The 20,637-nt window shown below is 44.0% G+C and overlaps 1 protein-coding gene across 11 annotated transcripts in view; it reads right to left on the bottom strand.

Moving 5' to 3' along the window:
- Positions 1-20,637, bottom strand: part of HLCS (holocarboxylase synthetase) — a 219,862-nt gene that overhangs the window by 9,618 nt on the left and 189,607 nt on the right. For all 11 annotated transcript variants that reach the window (XM_053564715.1, XM_053564709.1, XM_053564712.1 and 8 more), the window contains 2 exons: positions 3,953-4,020; positions 2,483-2,643 (listed from right to left, as the gene is read on the bottom strand). In XM_053564715.1, coding sequence (XP_053420690.1) covers positions 2,483-2,643; positions 3,953-4,020 — 229 coding nt within the window. The remainder of the gene's footprint in view (positions 1-2,482; positions 2,644-3,952; positions 4,021-20,637) is intronic.

Here is a 20,637-nt window from a genome sequence, read left to right as displayed (position 1 = left end):
GCTGCTTACAGCCACAATGTCAGAGACCCAAATATCCAGAGTGCCATGGCTGCGGAGCTCTCATCTAGAAAACCTGTAACTTGGGGACTGTGGCCTCTCCCACTCTCCCCACCTTCCTCTGCTTCTCTCTGCCTTCCCTCACACCCCCTGAACCGCTGTAGCAACAGCAGAGCAAGTCCCTGGCTCTGCAGGAGGATGCAGACCGGGTCCCCAGGCCAGGACACACTGTTCCCCTCCACGGGCAGCAGCTTGTGGCCCCACACTTGGCTCTTACTCAACTTTGCACTTTTTAGGTCTAGTTCATGAGTCAGATGATGACATGTCAGGCTCGCAGGCAAGTAAACAGGAACATCTATTCCAAGAGGAAGGCTGTGTACTTAGTTTTCATTTTCTCATTTATTCCAATAGCTGCTGCGACCTTCCCACGTGTAAGACACCAGGGTAAGTTGTGTGGGGCCCAAAACAAAACGAATCCTGCTCCCGAAGAGCCAGTAACTTTGAAGGACACAGACCAGAAGCACATATCACTCTGCAACTTTGTAGGACACAGACCAGAAGCACATGTCACTCTGCTTCAAAGCCACACGTGGTCAACACCAAAAAAGAGGTCTAGATATTTCAAGAGCTGCACGGTGTTGGAGGAGAGAGCTGGAGGCGGCTGGAGCACTCAGGGAACAGTATTTGTGCTGAGCCTCAAAGGACAAACAGCATTTCAAGAAGCAGAGAGCGGCAGTAAGGGGTGAGGGCGAAGGGAGGGTGGCTCCCGGAGGCAGAGGACTTCACAGACAGAAGGAACAGGCAGCCCCAGGCCGGCTCTGGAAGAAGTGCAAAGGGTGTGGGGAAGCTGGACGTGATGTGTGTGCTGATGGTGACATCTGACTAGGGACAAGTTGGAGCCCTAGCGAAGATTGTAAGAATAGCAAATGCCACACAATCGGGGCCCATTTCAACCATCTAGCAGCTGTACTGTGTAAGATAATGGTGCTATGTTAAAAATAAATCCAGTTCAGAATCACAGTCCCATTAGACAGGTGAGGCTGGGGCAGCTGAAGAGGAAAGCAGAACTTTGGTGGGAGCTTCTTATGGAGAACAGGAGCCCAAGTCTCCCCAGCCCAAGTACAGCCTCTGCAAGCAGCGGGGCCAAAAAGCATGATACTGAGTTAGCCAGTGAGGCTCAGCGTCCAAACCAAAGCCATGAAAAACCCAAACAGGCTCATTTAACCTTCTAGCCTCAGCATTCTACTTATTTTCCTAAGACTAATTAACCCATTGCTGGAGTTAAAGATAGTTTCTCCTATCTCTGCGCTCATGATTACTTTTTACATGACCAATTATATAGCTCAGGCACTGTAGGCTGGGCTCCTGAAGGTTTTTGATAGTCTGATCACTGCAAAACTCACCAAAGCATGGAGGCCAGGAGCCTGGCAACAAATGTCCACTGTGGTGGTGGGATATAACTAACATGGGAAACACAGACCCTAGAATTACCTGTGTCAGATTTACACCTGGTGGGTATGAGGACATTGCAGCATCAGAGGGGGACTTAAGGGGGTACAGCAGACTGTGTCTTCCTTATACAGTGACAATAGGACTTCTGAGTCTTCTCTGAGAGTCATGCTTTCAACACCCCACTTCAGGGATCAATATGATCATTTCTTTTTAGCTTGACATAAGAGCTGGATGTGGGAGGGAGGTGGGTGGGTGGGGGAGAAGCTCCTTTTGCAGCCATTGAACTTCTTCCAGGAACATTTAGGAGGGGTGTATGGGAAGCGGGCTCCAGATATGGAAGAAAAGGCTTTAGTTACTGTGCTAATTGTTCTCTCTCGTTTTTTTGATAACTGATGTCTAAGCATCTAAAAATAACAGTGACACTGGTGCACCTGTCCTGACAGCCAGGGGAAGATGGTCCCAAATGAACCTGGATGTTGAACGCCACTGAGCACAGACTATGGCAAAAGGAGACAGGAAATGAGAAGGTTTTCTTAGGTCCAAGAAATAACCCTTTCCAGTTGGGTGCCCACAGCTCAATGGTTAGAGTGCCGGCCCCGTGCGCCAGGGCTGGGGGGTTCGAACCCAGCCAGGTCCTACTAACCAAAAACAAACAAAAAAACAAACCTCTTTCCGACACAAAATGTAGACAAATAGGTCCTATCTAGTCCAACATTCAAATCTCGTCCAGTGCTTCAAACAATACACAGTAATTACAAACAAACAAAACCTTGTCCTTTCTGGGATGTTTGAGAAACCTGACAAACTGGATGGAAAGGCACGATTCTGAGTGGAATTGTGGGCCTTGAATGCATCTGGCAGGCCTGAAGCAACAACAGCTCCTGGTGGCTTTCAATACCCCAAGAGCTGCCAGCTTCGCAAAGGGCAGGGTGAGGCTCTGCACCCATCAGTTAGGCAAACACAAGCCACAAACAAAACCGTGCTGAATCCTGCGTGCTTGACAGGGACACAGGGAAAATTCAAGTGTACATACCTGATACTCGGGGATGGACCTCACTGCTTCCACGACCGCCAGGGCCATCAGATGCTGGACAAACGGAATCCTCTGACCAAGCTGGGATCTCAGTGGGATGGAGATGAGCAGAGTGGAAACAGCGCATCCCACGGGGCTCAGCCATGCATTCCTTCCCCGCCCTGCAACATAGGCCCCGTTGGGAAACACGTTACCGTTGCTGCATGGACAGATGCGGACACATGGAAGAGCTGCCCCACTTAAACAAGCTGAGGCTTAGTAAAACACTTGCAAATTCTGAGGTTAATTCGTAAAAGAAAAGCTTTTTAAAATCTGAAGCTCTGTTGCTGAAAAGTTTCTGAAAATTAGCATAATGTACTGCTTCTGGGAGCATATTGTTTATGTTTCGATGGTTCACAATCCTACAGTGTCTGAACGTGACTATGAATTTAATTCTTAACAGAGGTTGTGAAGGCAGAAGCAGAGACACCGGGAAACTAGACGACTCCACACTCACCCACGAGAGGCCCCAGGACCGCTTTCCAGGGGTGCTCCCTACGGTCGTGAGGGTCACACAACCCAGCAAACATGCTAAACCCACAGAGCCGCACTCTGAAGGGGGGAACCACACGGCTGTGCGTGGCATCTCACTAAAGCTGTTCAAAAAGAGGGACTGGCGAGATTAACTCTGCACTGTGACTGTTCTTAATACTGAAGTTAAGAAAGTAAAATAATCACAATGAGAGGGAGAGTGAATCAAAGTTCCTCCACACGGTCTTTTTATTAGTCTGCATATGGAGTCACACACAGCTTTTAAGAAAATGAATTTTTTTCCCTTTTGAGGTATATTCAAAAGACATGTTTAAGAGAAAGAAGAGGGGAATAGTAGACTCCTTATTTGTTTGCTTAAGAGCCTGTGAGGGTTAAAAGCATACTGGGGCAGCCTGGCACCGGCTGGGGAGGGGCGGGGCAGGGAACCCGCGGGGGCCGATCCCAGGTGGGTCCAGGACCAGTAAGTGGTGTGAGCCCTGAACTGCACCCTGGTCCGCTGTGGTCACTCTGTGAGTGGGCACTGATGGAGAGCCCACTGTATCCGTACGAATTCTAGGGCCAGCTGGGGCAGGGTCTGGCACGTGCCTGGCCCCTCTGTGTGACCTTAAGCAGAGACACAGAAACTACCTCACACAAACCTTCAGGAAAACAAATGCTCGAGATTCACAAACTGTAGAGCCCAGAATTTACAAGATGTTGGTCATCAAATGTTAAAGCAAATGTCACTTGATTAATAAAACATCACAATTTGAAAGAATGCTTAAATTCTACAAAGGCTTTAAATCTTCCTCTGTTCTAGGCAGTTATGAAAACAGAAACAACTGCTAACCCTTGAGACGGATTGATTGTCAGCCTACACAATTTACAGGCTCCCTGGCCACAGGAGTCACAGACTGCAGAAAAGAAAAGGAACAGGAATGGTGGCGAAAGCTGGCTCACCTTTGCCCTGCGTCTGCCGGCCCGCGATGGCTATTAATCCCGTTTCCTGCGGCATCTCAAACATCAACCTGCAAGTGGTGGGAAAGACCCGTCAGCCAGAACAGAAGCAGTAGCTCAGGCAGAGAAAGACAGCATTGCACCCATCTGTGAATGTGCCACCAAGGAAGGGCCGGCTTTAGGTCCTTGAGCTCCATAGGGAAGCAAAGCCAGGAGGAGCATCACCCTCCCAGCTCTGCTCTGTAGTGAGAGTGAAAAGGGCTGAAAAACCATCATGTAGTATCAAAAACGCACATGGGGGAAGGGCACAGGCACCTGCCTGAGCTGTTACTCAGTTTAGGTTAGATTACGTTTCATCAGAACGTCCTGTCAAGCGCTCTCCCCCTCGGCCCCTCCGGTGCACCTTCTTCAAGTGACAACTAGCAATTCCTGACATTTGTTTCCACTTACGGTGCATTTCTGTTTGAATGCTAGAACACAATTATAACAGAAGTTTCTGATTATTCAGAAAACCAATATGGTGCCAATAAAGCCATTTAAAAGATACACTATCCCCTGAGAACTAATTATGATTTAACTATAGTAAATAAATCTACACCTTCTGAGAACTCAAGAGAACCTTGGATCACTTTTGGCTTCAGTTCTGCTCTTAAAATGGTGCCATTTAAAAGAAAACAAACTTCCCTTTGGGGGGACAGGTAGAAAAGTGCCCTGTGTTGCCTCCTAAATGAGTCAGCATTCATGCTTTTCAAAAAAGGAAAGGGGAAAAAAGAGACACACTAATGCCCCGCTCTGAGGGCCTCCTCCCAGCTGCGTCCTGCGTGTCTGAGGCCCGTATGAGGACAGGGTCCTCCATGCTCCCCAGCTGCTGGCCAGGTCCTGAGCAGACACATTCAGCTGTGCCCGCTGTCAGTGCAGCTGGGAGGGCCTCTGAGACAGTTTTATTTTGAGAGAGAGGAGCAGCGGGGGCAGGGGTGAGGAGGAAATGGTATTTTGTATTAACAGAAATTTCCAAAAATAAGTCTCCAGAGATCCACAGGGGAAAGGGGCTCTGAGAGGCTCATCCTCCTTCCCTCTCGGCCAAAGGGGTTGGTTGGAACTCTGCAAATCTCTGGAACTCGGCAAAAGAAGGAAAATACTTAAAAGCAGAGAAGAACAACACACAGTGTTTCCCTATGCACCGATGACATGCAGGGCTCTGCCTGCCAGTGTGTGCAGGCCCCAGTTAGGACAGGAGGAGTCCACAAGACCCTCCCTGTGTTAAGCCTCTGGGCTGCATGGGGCAGGGGCTTAGCTGGTTGGACATCTGTCCTCCCACACAGCGGCTGGAGCAGGCCCAGGGTGCCCTCAGTGAGCACCAGGCCCACTTCCATCTCATATGAAATACGGCTTCAGAAGTATTTCTCTTGGACACCATGAATAACTCATTGAGCGTGAATGCGCCTATACACCACTGGGCTCCAAGAATAAAGTGTCCTTTTCTTACGTTGGGCTGACAGAAAACCCTAAGAAGGAGTCTTTGTCTATGCAGGGAGTTAACATTGTCTTCTGGGAGCCTCTGCTTTTTAGAAAGTCCTGGCAACCCTTTACCTGGGGTCCAAAGGCCCAAGGCTCTGGGAAGGGGGATCAGGCGGGGTGAGGGGGTGGCTCAGCACACTGTGAGCAGACTGCAGAGGCTCTGTAATACATAGGCAATCTGGGATGTTCTTTAAACATGTAGACAGTAGACAGTCATATGCCACAGCCAGCGATGTGACAGTGGAAAGGGGTGGGGGGGCAGGAAAAAGCTTGGTTCAGAAACCAAACACAGGCTTCTAGAACAAAGAGAAATGATTAAGGGAACATATGCACTAAACTGCTGGAGGTTTGGCAGCAGTTAACAGGGTATATTAATGAGAAGAGGGAGTCTGTGCCGAAGGCCAAGGGGAAATTCTGCGAGGAGGGAGACAAGAGGGGAAGGAGCTAATGCTTCGTTGCAGACAACTGGAGGCCGCCAGATTTATTTGCACCATCTCAGATAACTCTGGGGCTAAGACCACAGGGCCCACGGTCAACAAAGAAGCGTTTATGAACTTTATAAATTTTACATTTCTGAACATGAACCTGCTTTTGTTTGTTTTAGCAGAAAAGAGACCATAAATGCATTTCCTTTGTCAATGATGTCCTTACAAAAGAGGGGGAGCAGGGGTTACCTAACCATTATCTCCCAGCCTCTGCCTATTTTCTTTCCTTGTCGGCAAAGGCTGTGGAGTGAAAGGCTTCTGTGAGTGGCAGCCGAGCACACACTGTGACATCAACCGGGCACCATTAACAATCTGTCTTATCTCCCTCTTTCTTTTCTCTGAGCTTTACACAGTTGGAACACCAATACGCGTAGCTTTTGTATTCTGCTTTTCTGTTTAAAGCTGTATTGCGAGCGTGTCTTTCATGTTGCTACACAGTTTTTGTAACTGTCATTTTTGATTATTCCGTGGACTTAATAATTTACTTAGTCGATCTCCCATTGAACAGTTATTTCCAGATTTCTACTTTTATGTCACGTGGTGAATGCGGACTGTTTATTTCCTTAGGCTTGGATCTGATCTCCAAAGTTGACTGATTGAATCTGAATCTAAAATTTTGTCTGTTTGGATTTTTCACTAAAACTGTTCTTTAATATGATTGATTACCTATTAACTTAAAATTTATTTTGCATTTTTTAAGATGTTTTATACATTTAGATATATTTATAATTAAACTATTTATAATTTTTAAGAATAAGACCAAACATCTGCTTGAAAAATAATAAAGACAACCCATAATATTAAGTTACCTGTAACACCTATTTTATTATAAATAATGAGCAAGAGACTATTTGACAGGAACTATTGAGCAGAAATTCTTCAAACTAGTATGTTCATATGAAGGACAGCCTTAAAAACTTCATATGTTCTGAGTCAGAGACTGTACTTTCACCGAATTGAACCCTGAGGAGTATTCAGGCAGAGAAACAAAATACAGGGTAATTCTGGGGCAAACTACTCACCACAGCATCACTAATACAGTGTGAAAAATCAGAAACAATCCAAATTGTTCATAATTGAGAAATAAAAAAAAATGATAGCATCCCCACGTGAAAGACTATCACAGAAGCCATCGGGATGTGGGAGAATGCTCCGCTCTTCAGTAACTTAATGAGGATACAAAATCCTGTATAGAGCACAATTCCAATCACGTTTAAAATATACTTTTAAAAACAGTTAGAAAATATACCAGAACATTAGCTGTGGTTATCTCAGGGAGAATTATTTGAAAAATATAGAAAAGTACAAAGTAGAAAATAAATCACCCACATTAAATCCCTCTTCTCATTAAAAGCGTATATTCTTCCAGGATTTTTCTCCTTAAATAAAAAAAAGACACATACATTATGCTTTTATAAAATATGTTTCTGATGATTGGAAAAGTTTTATTTTGGAGCTATTACAATAATGTTGTAGGTGTATACTTATGAACATTCTTATTATGGTGATAAGTTTTAAAAAAGAAAGGCTTAAAATCAGTATCATAGTATGATTCCCTTTAGGTAAAGTGTGTATTTATAGAAGAATATAGGTCACATATAAACAGTGGTTATCCCAGGAAGGTGAAGGTAGAATCATGTGACCATTTTAATTCTTTTATGCTGTTCTATGCAATCTCTGGGTGGTAAGATTTCAAGTGATTTTTATTTCTCTGTTCATACTTTTCTGAAATTTCCAGGGTTTCTATAATTGGACTACACTTATGAACTTTATAATTAGGAAAATGATATTAAGAAAAGATTTATTTAAACCCCACTTTTCTTTTTAGTAAATTAAGCCTACATCCGCTAGCTCACTAGTGGTTAAACTGTCTATCTGGAAAGAACACAGATTCACACCGTGAGGGCTTTCCAGGCACAGAATGCATCACCCCTGGCCGGGCCGGTCTAGGGGCAGCTGGCTTCCGGAAGCCGTGGTGCGCCTTCAGCTGTGCCTCCCTTTCCTGAAGACATGTTATGGAATCTTTCTCTGGAAGAAGGACCTCCTACCCAAATAAGTCCTGGGCATCACGCTCCAAGGCAGCTGCCGGGGGCAACAGGGGGAGGCGCGGGGCTGCGGCGGCACCAGAGCCTCCATCCTGGGCTGGGCAGTTTCCTCACCTCCTGGTCCCTCCCAGTGCAGGGTGGTGGCCGGCTCCATGCTGCCTTCCTGTGTTCTTCTCCCCCCGCAATTTTCTCAGTTAAGACTCTGTCTTCTTATCTTTCAGAGGGACATACGTGCTCAGGCATTCCCTGGAGCTTCCCATATGTGAAAAAGAAAAGGAATTGGCAGTGGGGGCAGGGAGGGGCAGGCAGTCACACCCTGAAGGTTCACTGCTCGTTTTTGATTTTTATAAACTTTCCTGCAGGATGACTTCTCCCAGCTCCTAACCCTGCTGCCTTCTGTGCAGGTCAAAGGAGATAGCACTGCACTTCCTCTCAGAACTGCTTTCTAAAATGTATTACATTGTGAAAACCAACCATTACATCTGGGTAGCACTTTTTAAAAATGGTAAAAGCTAAACTATATCAAGATAGTTTATCTTTTTAAAAATGTTGTACTTTGACAGTACAATTGATTTTTTTTTTTTTTAAGCTTCCTTTCTATTCAGGAATGCATAGTACTGTTTTTTGAAAGAAAACGAAGAGCTGTTTCTGCTAAAAACATCGGGGCCTGTGGGAGGGCTGCATGTTGCAAGGCGACACAGTCTAGGGCAGAACTGGCCCAGCTTCTGCCTGGTGGCTTCTGAACCAGCCACGGGGTGTGGAGACAAAATGCTGAGGTTGATGTCCCTAGAACACTGCAGGGTCCTACCCTGGCAGCTAAGGAACGGTTCCCAAGGAACTTCAGAAACATCAAAAAGACTCAGGGAATCAGACATATCCAGACTCAATCCTCAGGTTGATAAGAATCACCCCAGAGGATTCCACCTCTGTCAGTCTCTTCAGGTAGCTACACAATGGGACGTTTTGTGCAATTTTGGTAAAAGCAAATTATGACGGAATACACAAAGTTGTCTTTGCTAGGTAGATCCTAGAACTTCTTGCTGCCAGAAGACAAGAACAGCCTACGCTTAACTCCCCTCCTGGGAATAGGAGGGTGGTGAGGGAGGGGAGAGGAGGGAAGGAACGATGGGGAAACTTGAGTTTTAGGAGTCTTCAAACATTCTAAAGATAAAGCCTCTCTCCTCTACCCAACTCTTAATATCTCCCACCCACAAGCACACCAAGGTGATCTCTACCTGGGCTAAAAAACCTTTAACTGATACCATCAACTGAGAACACAAAATCTTCACTGAACCCACTTAGCAAAGCTACAGAAGGTTGGTTGAATGAGCTCTCTGGTTGACTTTCTCTGGTGACTGCTCACAGACAGTACTGGTCAGTGGGGCACACAGGGAGTGATGTAACAGTTTTATTAATATATTCTCCCATTACATGGATTGTACATAAAGATGTGCTTCATCAACGCAGCCTCCAGTAATGCTTTAGATCATATCCTCTTCCTCCCTGTGTATAACAGGGCAAGTATTTTGTTTGAGGCCACAAGGTGTGAGGTGTTCACAGCCAGAGCCATCATAGTCCTCCATGGGAGTTCCCTGGAAGCCGAGTGATGCTTATTTAACTTCCATACCTCCATTCACAGGTTTCTGGCTAATCTTCCTCATCTCCATCATCAAAATAACATCCACACTGTGGCTAAATCCTTTCACTGTTCACAGGAAGGTATCCTGCAGACCCAGCTCTCAGACGCAGGCACCTGTCTAGTAAATCGAGCACTCACTGATGTCAGGCTGTATTACTCAATCAAGATGAAAGCAAGCCGCTGTTTCCCTGTTTCCTACCCTGACATAAATACTGGATGTCTGGGTGTCAACACCATCTATCTTACGCTGGTGCCATCACAGAATTCACAAAGGGCAAGGAAGCTTGTATAGCCTGAAAGTTACAACACCCACATCTGCATCTGTGGCCATCCTTCAACATCAGTCCTGACCGTCAGATCCTCCCCTTCTGACAGCAAGCCCCGACTGACCACCACACCCCAGCATTCAGACTCTCCGCCATGAGTTTCCAGATCTTAAAATCATCTCAACCAACCTTTCAGGCTGGTCAGATCTTCTAAGTAATACCCGTCATCTTCACCTGGGTATGGAGGAGCTCGTGGTGGACAGTGTCCACAAGCCACCACCACGAGTCATCTACCGCTACAGAGGGCCTGCTTTTGAGAAATGCTGCTATTTCATAAGATGGACAGGGCCTCATTCTGAGCACATGGGAAGCAGACATCTGGGCACCATCATCCTGCAGGTACCCAGGTGGATGTTTCAACTGGTCACCTGGAATTGATGATGATTCTTTGCACTATGAGTGGTGTTTTAAGTGCACTTTTTCATTCAATCTTTCCAAATCTGAGAAGACAACCTTCCTTCACAGAAGAAAGGATAGTCTTGGAAAAGCAGAACTGCTTCTGTAAGGCCACATTGCCAGATTAGGAATTCAAACCAAGTTCTGGTTGGTTCTAAGGTCTATGCTATTTTTTTTTCTTTTTAATCTTTTACTTTTAAATAATATAAGACTTATAGAAAAGTTGCAAGAAGAGTACAAAAAATTTATATATACCCTTCACATGATACCCGTGTTTCCCAAATGTTAGCTTTTTCCCACTCACGCTTTCCCCTCTGTCTTTTCATCATTTTTTCTGAACCACTTGAAAGTTGGTTATAGCCCTAACGTCTCCATATGCCTATATACTTCCAAGGGTACTTCCGCAAACTCCAAGGTATCATCTCACCTAATCACAGAATAATTACCAAAATCAGCAACTTAATATTGATACAACACTATTATCTAATCCACGGGTCAGCAAACTGTATGTAAAAGATCAGATAGTAAATATTTTAGGCTGTGTGTCCACAACAGTCTGTGTTGCAACCTCTCAATCCTTGTTGTCCCAGGGCAAAAGCAGCCATGCCTGTGTGCCAAGGCTACTTTATTTGTGGGCACGGGGACTTTCTATTTTTTTTTTTTTTCCAGAGACAAGGTCTCTGTCACTCAAGCTGGAATCCAGTGATGTAATGATGGTTCTCTAACATAGCCTCTAACTCCTGGGCTCACGTAACAGATGTAGAAATTTGAGTTACATACACTGTTCATGTCTCACAATATACTATTTTTTTAACTAATGGAGCAGCCTTAGGTTTAAATCATCGGGAGAGTTCCCATATACTCCCTCCCCTCAACAGTCTGCCTATCATAAACATCTTGCCTTGGTGTGCTACATTGGTTACAATTTCTGAACCAGTATTGATAAATTATTACTAACTAGAGTTCATGGCTTACTTTTGTGTTGCACACGTTACAGGTTCTGATAAACACACAGTGGTCCTAGACTCACCATCACAGAGCAGTTTCACTGCCCTAAAAATCCCCTGTGCTCCACTTACTGGTCCTTCTCTCCCTCGCCCTGAACCCATGGTGACCATTGATGTTTTGACCATTTCTATAGTTTTGCTTTTTCCAGAATGTCATAAAAAAAAATATTGCCTCTCAAATGGCACAAAATCTGGCAGCAAGTCAGATATGGCCCAACAGCCACAGTCTGCCAACCCCTGATGGAATCTATAATAATGTTCTTCAGAGCGAAACACAGTCTTCTTTCCAGTCTAGGATCCAATGCAGAATGTCCTGTCTGCTTGGTGTCTTTTTTTTTTTTTTGAGACAGAGTCTTAAGCTGTCACCCTGGGTAGAGTGCCGTGGCATCACAGCTCACAGCAACCCTCAACTCCTGGGCTCAAGCGATTCTCCTGCCTCTGCCTCCCAAGTAGCTGGGATTACAGGCACCTACAATGCCCGGCCATTTTTTGGTTGCAGCCATCATTGTTGTTTGGCAGGCCTGGGCTGGATTCGAACCCGCCAGCTCAGGTGTATGTGGCTGGCGCCTTAGACGCTTGAGCCACAGGCGCTGAGCCTGCTTGGTATATCCTTTAATCGCATTTAGTTCCTCTGCCTTTATGATCTCTAGACATTTTTTTAAAGAGCAGAGGAAGTTCTTTTGTAAAACGTCATTCAGTTTGGATTATCTGATACCCTCTTGTGATTAGACTTGGATTTTTTTTTTTGAACAGAGTTTCACTATGTCGCCCTTGGTAGAGTGCCGTAGCATCACAGCTCACAGCAAACTCAAACTCGTGGGCTTCAGTGATTCTCTTGCCTCAGCCTCCTGAGTAGCTGGGACTACAGGTGCCTGCCACAATGCCTGGCTATTTTTTTTGTTGCAGTTTTCATTGTTGTTTAGCAGGCCCAGGCCAGGTTCGACCCCACCAGCCTCTGTGTATGTGGCTGGCACCCTAACTGTGCTACAGGTGCCAAGCCATGTTTTGAATTTTTAGCAGGAATACACAGAAGCAATATTGAATCCTCTTGGTGTGCGACTCAGGAGGACATGGTGTGGGCTTGACCCAATACTGATGACATGAACTGCTCACAGATTAGGTGCTATACACCACACTCTCCCACTGGGTTTCCTCTGTAATTAAAAAGCACTGTGGGGAGATAAATATTTTTCATAAACTTTAACCTACTAGTTCTGGCATCCATGGATAATTCTTGCTTCAATCAATTATTTATTTGGTGGTGGCCAAACGGCATTTCTTTTCATTCCACCATTTCTTCTATATTTACTTGTTGGGCTTCTACTGCTAGGAAAAGCTTTTTCTTCTCTCCCTACTTATTTATTTTATGTATTTCATTAGAATGGACTTACAGACTCTTACTTTTTTTAATTCAATAGATCACACGCCTTCCTATCATTATTCATTTAGACATTTAACCTGCCCCAGACCTGGCCAGTGGAGGTTCCTTGGCTCTTCCAGGCTCGTCTTGAGCTTTCTCAGCCTCGGCCATCTCCAAGGAGCTCTGGTTCCTTTTAGTGAGAAACAGTAACCAGGTGTTGTGGAGGGCACCTGTAGTCCTAGTTACTCGGGAGGCTGAGGCAAGAGAATTGCTTAAGCCCAGGAGTTTGAGGTTGCTATGAGCTGTGACACAATGGCGCACTACTGAGGGGGACAAAGTGAGACTCTGTCTCAAAATAAATAAATAAATAAATAAAACAAACCTGGGTGCTAAGAAAGAGCTAGATAAGACGTATACATGTGTCTATGGTGTTTATATAAATTAGGGTCATCCCTTGGTGTACATGGGGGATTAATTCCAAGAACCACCCCCCCCAATACCAAAATCCATACATACACATGCAAGTCCCGAGATCAGCCCTGTGGAACCTGCATATACAGAAAGTCAGCCCTCCTTGTGCCTGGGGTTTGCATCCCCAGAATATTCCACTTTGATAAAAAAATTTGATCCTTGCTGTTCAAACCTGTATTGTTCAAGGGTCAACTATACTCTTTCTATCTATCTATCCATCTATGGATCAATCTTAAAAACCATGAATTCAAGGCGGGGCCTGTGGCTCAAAGGGGTAGGGCGCCGGCCCCATATGCCGGAGGTGGCGGGTTCAAGCTCAGCCCCGGCCAAAAACTGAAAAACAAACAAACAAACAAACCATGAGTTCACTGAAAACTCTAATTCCAATCCAATACCAAAGGCTCATTCTAGCCTTCCTACCCGCCCAGTCATATTCATAAATTCTTTCTCTGACAGTGAGAAATCTGGCTTCCATTATTAACAATATATTTATTTATTTGCTCAATGCTGTAATACATGGAAAGTTGTTGGAGAAGTGCTGATCCACCCTACTGTGAAAAGCACACTTACCAGGGTTCAGGGTATGTTTTTGCCTTTAGCCTGATGGTACGTAAATAAATAGTAAAATTTTAAAATTTTACTTTTAATTTTACTTTTAAAATTTCCCTTGGTTTGTATTTCCCCCCCTTTAATGTGGTCATCTGAAAAAAGCTTAGGTTTAACTGTACTTCTGTATTCCATTTACGCTACCCACCACCCTTGTTTCTTTCCTCTTTTTTTAATTTGTGGGTCCAAGAGTAGAACTGTGCAGATAAGTACGCTCTGAGAAGTGACACACTTGTCCCTTCTCCCCTGGTCTTCCCCATCACCTCCCTTCTATAAATCACAAATCAAACTCTCATTAGATTCTGGGTTATGCTTCCTGTGCTTACTTTTGCACAAATGAACAGATATGTGTTTATTTTTGCATTAAAAGAACGAGTTGGGGCAGTGCAACTCATAGTTCTCAGAGCCCAGCATCAGCCCTTAAGCTCCCCTGACGATCCTAGACTTAGCACTGAGGTCCCATGATTGGGTCCTCTTAGTTACAAGAAGGGGGGAATGAAGGACCCAGTGACGCAGTGACGCCATTTTGGGCTTTTAGGCTTTCATCCTCCATTTGGAGAAAACCTGAAAGTTCCTAGTTTCATTTCTTAGTAAACCACACCTCTCCCTATCTCCTGGAATGCATCCGCCCTCCCCCCCATACACACCCCCCTCCCGTTAAGATTGGTGGGACCCCGGGGCAGCGCCTGTGGCTCAGTCGGTAGGGCGCTGGCCCCATATACCGAGGGTGGCAGGTTCAAACCCAGCCCCGGCCAAACTGCAACCAAAAAATAGCCGGACGTTGTGGCAGGCGCCTGTAGTCCCAGCTGCTCGGGAGGCTGAGGCAAGAGAATCGCTTAAGCCCAGGAGTTGGAGGTTACTGTGAGCTGTGTGAGGCCACAGCACTCTACAGAGGGCCATAAAGTGAGACTCTGTCTCTACAAAAAAAAAAAAAAAGATTGGTGGGACCCTATCAGCTTTGCTTCCCACACCCCTCACCCCAAACCCCCCTCATAAAACCCCGGCATGCCACAAGCACAGGGCTCTGGGTCCCAGCTGCGTCTGGGGGTGCTGGCAGCCCAGGCTCCAGCTTGAATAAACGCCCTCCAGTGATTGCATCAGTGTCTGGCTCTCTCCTGTGGTCATTGGGGACCCCGATTCTCGGGTGTAACAGCATATTTTCTTATTTCCCTTTCTTCCTTACAGAAAGTTAGCGTTAGGGGGCGGAGCAAGATGGCAGCCGAGTAACAGCTTCCTTGCATCTGGGCACCGTGAGTCTGGGGAGATAGGACTCCAGGCATCTCTGGCTGGTGGGAACTGCCTATCATCACTCCTATGAGGATACAGGGAGTCAGCGAGAGACTTCTGGACCCCAAGAGGAGGACTAAAACAGTGGAAAACCGGCAAGTGGTCTCGTGTGTTCAATCCGTCTAAACCCGCCCACAACTGTAAGTTCAGTAGCAGCGAGACTGCAAACCAGAAAGGCCTTACCTGTGAACTGTTTTGATGTCCTTGGACTTGGCACTGAGTTGAACTGCCTTGGGGAAGGCCTGAGCGGGAGTGCGGAGAACTTTGGCCGTTGTCTAGGGCCCCAGTCTGAGCCGCTGAGCCAGACGGAGCTAATAGTGTTTGGCGGTGGGTCACACGGATCCATTGTCAGTGATCTGCCCCGGCAAGCTCCGCCCTCAGGGTCGCAGAGCTAGAAACGGGTGGGAGCTGGTAACCCAGCAACCAAGTAGCCTAAGGGTGGGGTCTGAGCCGCCTTGCAGCCCTAACCCTCAGGGGCAGAGTGAGACCGGTTTTGGCACACTGAGTAAGTGGATAGCCACTTCAGCAGTGATTCCAGCAAGAAAGCTGGGAAAGCTTCTGCTCAGCAAGTTTACAAGTTCAAAGTGCCTTTTAAGTGGGCTGAAGAGAGATTTAGGGTGTCTACCTGCTGGGGTTTGAGAAATCAGCAGCCTCCAGTCGTATCAGAACTGTGACTAACATCTCATACCCCAAAAGACCACGTGTTGCCCAGACAATATTCAACAACATATACAAACTGCTTTGTTTTTGGTTGTGTATTTTTTTTTCTTTTTTTTTTGTTTGGTTGGGTTTTTTTGTTTGTTTATTTTGACGTTGTTGATGTTCTTTTGTTTCTTAATTTCAATCTTTTCCATACAGATCCCTTTTCCTTTCTCAATTTTTCTAGTTTAATTATAATTTCCCATTGCTACCTTTTTTAATAACTACAACTTCATTTTTGCTAGTGTTTCTACCGCTATCACTTGGTTTTTCACCCAATTTTATCGCCATAAAGTTTTCTGTTTGCTTGTTTTGGTTTGATTTATAGCATTTTTGTCTTTCCTCTCTACTTGGTGGAGGTGGGGTACTGTGTCTGACCAGGTTAGCAAAGAGCTGCTGACCTCAAGGGAACCACCCAACTGGGCACCCAACCCCCAGAAGGTGGGGTTTTTTAAGGTTGTGTCAAAGTACCCTACTGTACACCTATATTGCCCTGTCTCCCTCTTTCTGTGCCTCTCTTCTTTTTGTCAATATTCCTTATCCCTACCCCCTCTCCTTTCTCTATCTTTCTTTTTCTTCTTATCACTCGGTCCTCCTTTCTTTCATCCCTTTTTTGCTCTTTAACCTTCTCACCTTTCTGGTCCTGTAACCCTTAGTCCACAGGCACAAGAACTTAAAGAGCAAGAGGAAGTGAAAGGAAAATTAGGGCAAGGAAACAGATAAAAGAAATCACTCATGAGGAAGAATCAGCAGAAAACTCCAGGCAACATGAAGAACCAGTCCAGAACAACCCCGCCAAGGGACCATGAGGTAGCTACTGCAGAGGATTCCACCTATACAGAAATGTTAGGAATGACAGAAAGGGAATTTAGAATACACATGTTGAAAACAATGAAAGAAATGATGGAAACAATGAAGAAAACTGCTAATAAAGTGGAAAATAACCAAAAGGAAATCCAAAAACAGAATCAAATCAGAGATGAACGATATGAAGAATATAAACAGGAGATAGCAGAGCTGAAGGAAATGAAACAGTCAATCAGGGAACTTAAAGATGCAATGGAAAGTATCAGCAACAGGTTAGACCATGCAGAAGAAAGAATTTCAGAGGTAGAAGACAAAGTTTTTGAGATAACTCAGATAGTAAAAGAGGCAGAAAAGAAGAGAGAGAAAGCAGAACGTTCACTGTCAGAATTATGGGACTTTATGAAACGTTCCAACATACGAGTTATAGGAATTCCAGAAGGGGAAGAAGAATGCCCCAGAGGAATGGAAGCCATACTAGAGAATATTATAAAAGAAAATTTCCCAAACATCACCAAAGATTCTGACACACTGCTTTCAGAGGGCTATCGGACCCCAGGTCGCCTCAACTCTAACCGAGCTTCTCCAAGACACATTGTGATGAACCTGTCCAAAGTCAAGACAAAAGAAAAGATTCTGCAAGCTGCCAGGAGTAAGCGCCAGTTGACCTACAGGGGCAAATCCATCAGAGTGACCGCAGATTTCTCTAATGAAACTTACCAAGCAAGAAGACAATGGTCATCTACCTTTAATCTACTTAAACAGAACAATTTTCAGCCCAGAATTCTGTACCCTGCTAAGCTAAGCTTCAAAATTGATGGAGAAATCAAATCATTTACGGATATACAAACATTGAGGAAATTCACCACAACAAGACCAGCTCTACAGGGAATACTTCAACCTGTTCTGCACACTGACCACCACAATGGATCAGCAACAAAGTAAGAACTCAGAAATCAAAGGACAGAACCTAACCTCCACACTGATGCAAAAGATAAAACTAAGCAATGGACTCTCACAAAATAAGACGAATAGAATACTACCACACTTATCAATTATCTCCATAAATGTTAATGGCTTGAATTCCCCACTGAAGAGACATAGATTGGCTGACTGGATTAAAAAACACAAGCCATCCATTTGCTGTCTGCAAGAAACACACCTGGCTTCAAAAGACAAATTAAAGCTCCGAGTCAAGGGTTGGAAGACAATTTTTCAGGCAAATGGAATTCAGAAGAAAAGAGGAGTTGCAATCTTATTTTCAGATACATGTGGATTTAAAGCAACTAAAGTCAAAAAAGACAAAGATGGTCACTTTATATTGGTCAAGGGAAAACTACAACAAGAAGACATTTCAATTCTAAATATCTATGCACCAAATTTAAATGCTCCCAGATTCTTGAAACAGACCTTACTCAGTCTGAGCAATATGATATCTGATAATACCATCATAACAGGGGGCTTTAACACACCTCTTACAGAGCTGGACAGATCCTCTAAACAGAAATTAAACAAAGATATAAGAGATTTAAATGAGACCCTAGAACAATTATGCTTGATAGACGCATATAGAACACTCCACCCCAAAGATAAAGAATATACATTCTTCTCATCACCCCATGGAACATTCTCCAAAATTGATCATATCCTGGGACACAAAACAAATATCAACAGAATCAAAAGAATTGAAATTTTACCTTGTATCTTTTCAGACCATAAGGCACTAAAGGTGGAACTCAACTCTAACAAAAATGCTCGACCCCATCCAAAGGCATGGAAATTAAACAATCTTCTGTTGAATAACAGATGGGTGCAGGAAGAAATCAAACAGGAAATCACTAACTTCCTTAAGCATAACAACAATGAAGACACAAGCTACCAAAACCTGTGGGATACTGCAAAAGCAGTTTTGAGAGGAAAATTCATCGCTTTAGATGCCTACATTCGAAAAACAGACAGAGAGCACATCAACAATCTCACAAGAGACCTTATGGAATTGGAAAAAGAAGAACAATCTAAGCCTAAACTCAGTAGAAGAAAAGAAATCTCCAAAATCAAATCAGAGATCAATGAAATTGAAAACAAAAGAATCATTCAGAATATTAATGAAACAAGGAGTTGGTTTTTTGAAAAAATAAATAAAATAGATAAACCATTGGCCAGACTAACTAGAAATAGAAAAGTAAAATCTCTAGTAACCTCAATCAGAAATGATAAAGGGGAAATAACAACTGATCCCACAGAGATACAAGAGATCATCTCTGAATACTACCAGAAACTCTATGCCCAGAAATTTGACAATGTGAAGGAAATGGATCAATATTTGGAATCACACCCTCTCCCTAGACTTGGCCAGGAAGAAATAGACCTCCTCAACAGACCAATTTCAAGCACTGAGATCAAAGAAACAATAAAAAAGCTTCCAACTAAAAAATGCCCTGGTCCAGATGGCTTCACTCCAGAATTCTATCAAACCTTCAAGGAAGAGCTTATTCCTGTACTGCAGAAATTATTCCAAAAAATTGAGGAAGAAGGAATCTTCCCCAACACATTCTATGAAGCAAACATCACCCTGATACCAAAACCAGGAAAAGACCCAAACAAAAAGGAGAATTTCAGACCAATCTCACTCATGAATATAGATGGAAAAATTCTCAACAAAATCCTAGCCAATAGATTACAGCTTATCATCAAAAAAGTCATTCATCATGATCAAGCAGGCTTCATCCCAGGGATGCAAGGCTGGTTCAACATACGCAAGTCCATAAACGTTATCCACCATATTAACAGAGGCAAAAATAAAGATCACATGATCCTCTCAATAGATGCAGAAAAAGCATTTGATAAAATCCAGCATCCTTTTCTAATTAGAACACTGAAGAGTATAGGCATAGGTGGCACATTTCTAAAACTGATTGAAGCTATCTATGACAAACCCACAGCCAATATTTTACTGAATGGAGTAAAACTCAAAGCTTTTCCTCTTAGAACTGGAACCAGACAAGGTTGTCCTCTGTCACCTTTACTATTCAACATAGTGCTGGAAGTTCTAGCCAATACAATTAGGCAAGACAAGGAAATAAAGGGAATCCAAATGGGAGCAGAGGAGGTCAAACTCTCCCTCTTTGCTGACGACATGATCTTATACTTAGAGAACCCCAAAGACTCAACCACAAGACTCCTAGAAGTCATCAAAAAATACAGTAATGTTTCAGGATATAAAATCAATGTCCACAAGTCAGTAGCCTTTGTATACACCAATAACAGTCAAGAGGAGAAGCTAATTAAGGACACAACTCCCTTCACCATAGTTTCAAAGAAAATGAAATACCTAGGAATATACCTAACGAAGGAGGTGAAGGACCTCTATAAAGAAAACTATGAACTCCTCAGAAAGGAAATAGCAGAGGATATTAACAAATGGAAGAACATACCATGCTCATGGATGGGAAGAATCAACATTGTTAAAATGTCTATACTTCCCAAAGCAATCTACCTATTCAATGCCATTCCTATCAAAGTACCTACATCGTACTTTCAAGATTTGGAAAAAATGATTCTGCGTTTTGTATGGAACTGGAAAAAACCCCGTATAGCTAAGGCAGTTCTTAGTAACAAAAATAAAGCTGGGGGCATCAGCATACCAGATTTTAGTCTGTACTACAAAGCCATAGTGCTCAAGACAGCATGGTACTGGCACAAAAACAGAGACATAGACACTTGGAATCGAATTGAACACCAAGAAATGAAACTAACATCTTACAACCACCTAATCTTCGATAAACCAAACAAGAACTTACCTTGGGGGAAAGACTCCCTATTCAATAAATGGTGTTGGGAGAATTGGATGTCTGCGTGTAAAAGACTGAAACTGGACCCACACCTTTCCCCACTCACAAAAATTGACTCAAGATGGATAAAGGACTTAAATTTAAGGCACGAAACAATAAAAATCCTCAAAGAAAGCATAGGAAAAACACTGGAAGATATTGGCCTGGGGGAAGACTTCATGAAGAAGACTGCCATGGCAATTGCAACAACAACA

This window comes from Nycticebus coucang, chromosome 16, assembly GCF_027406575.1.
Source record: "Nycticebus coucang isolate mNycCou1 chromosome 16, mNycCou1.pri, whole genome shotgun sequence".
NCBI classification, from domain to species: Eukaryota; Metazoa; Chordata; class Mammalia; order Primates; family Lorisidae; genus Nycticebus; species Nycticebus coucang.
This window is presented reverse-complemented; position numbering and strand designations above follow the sequence as displayed.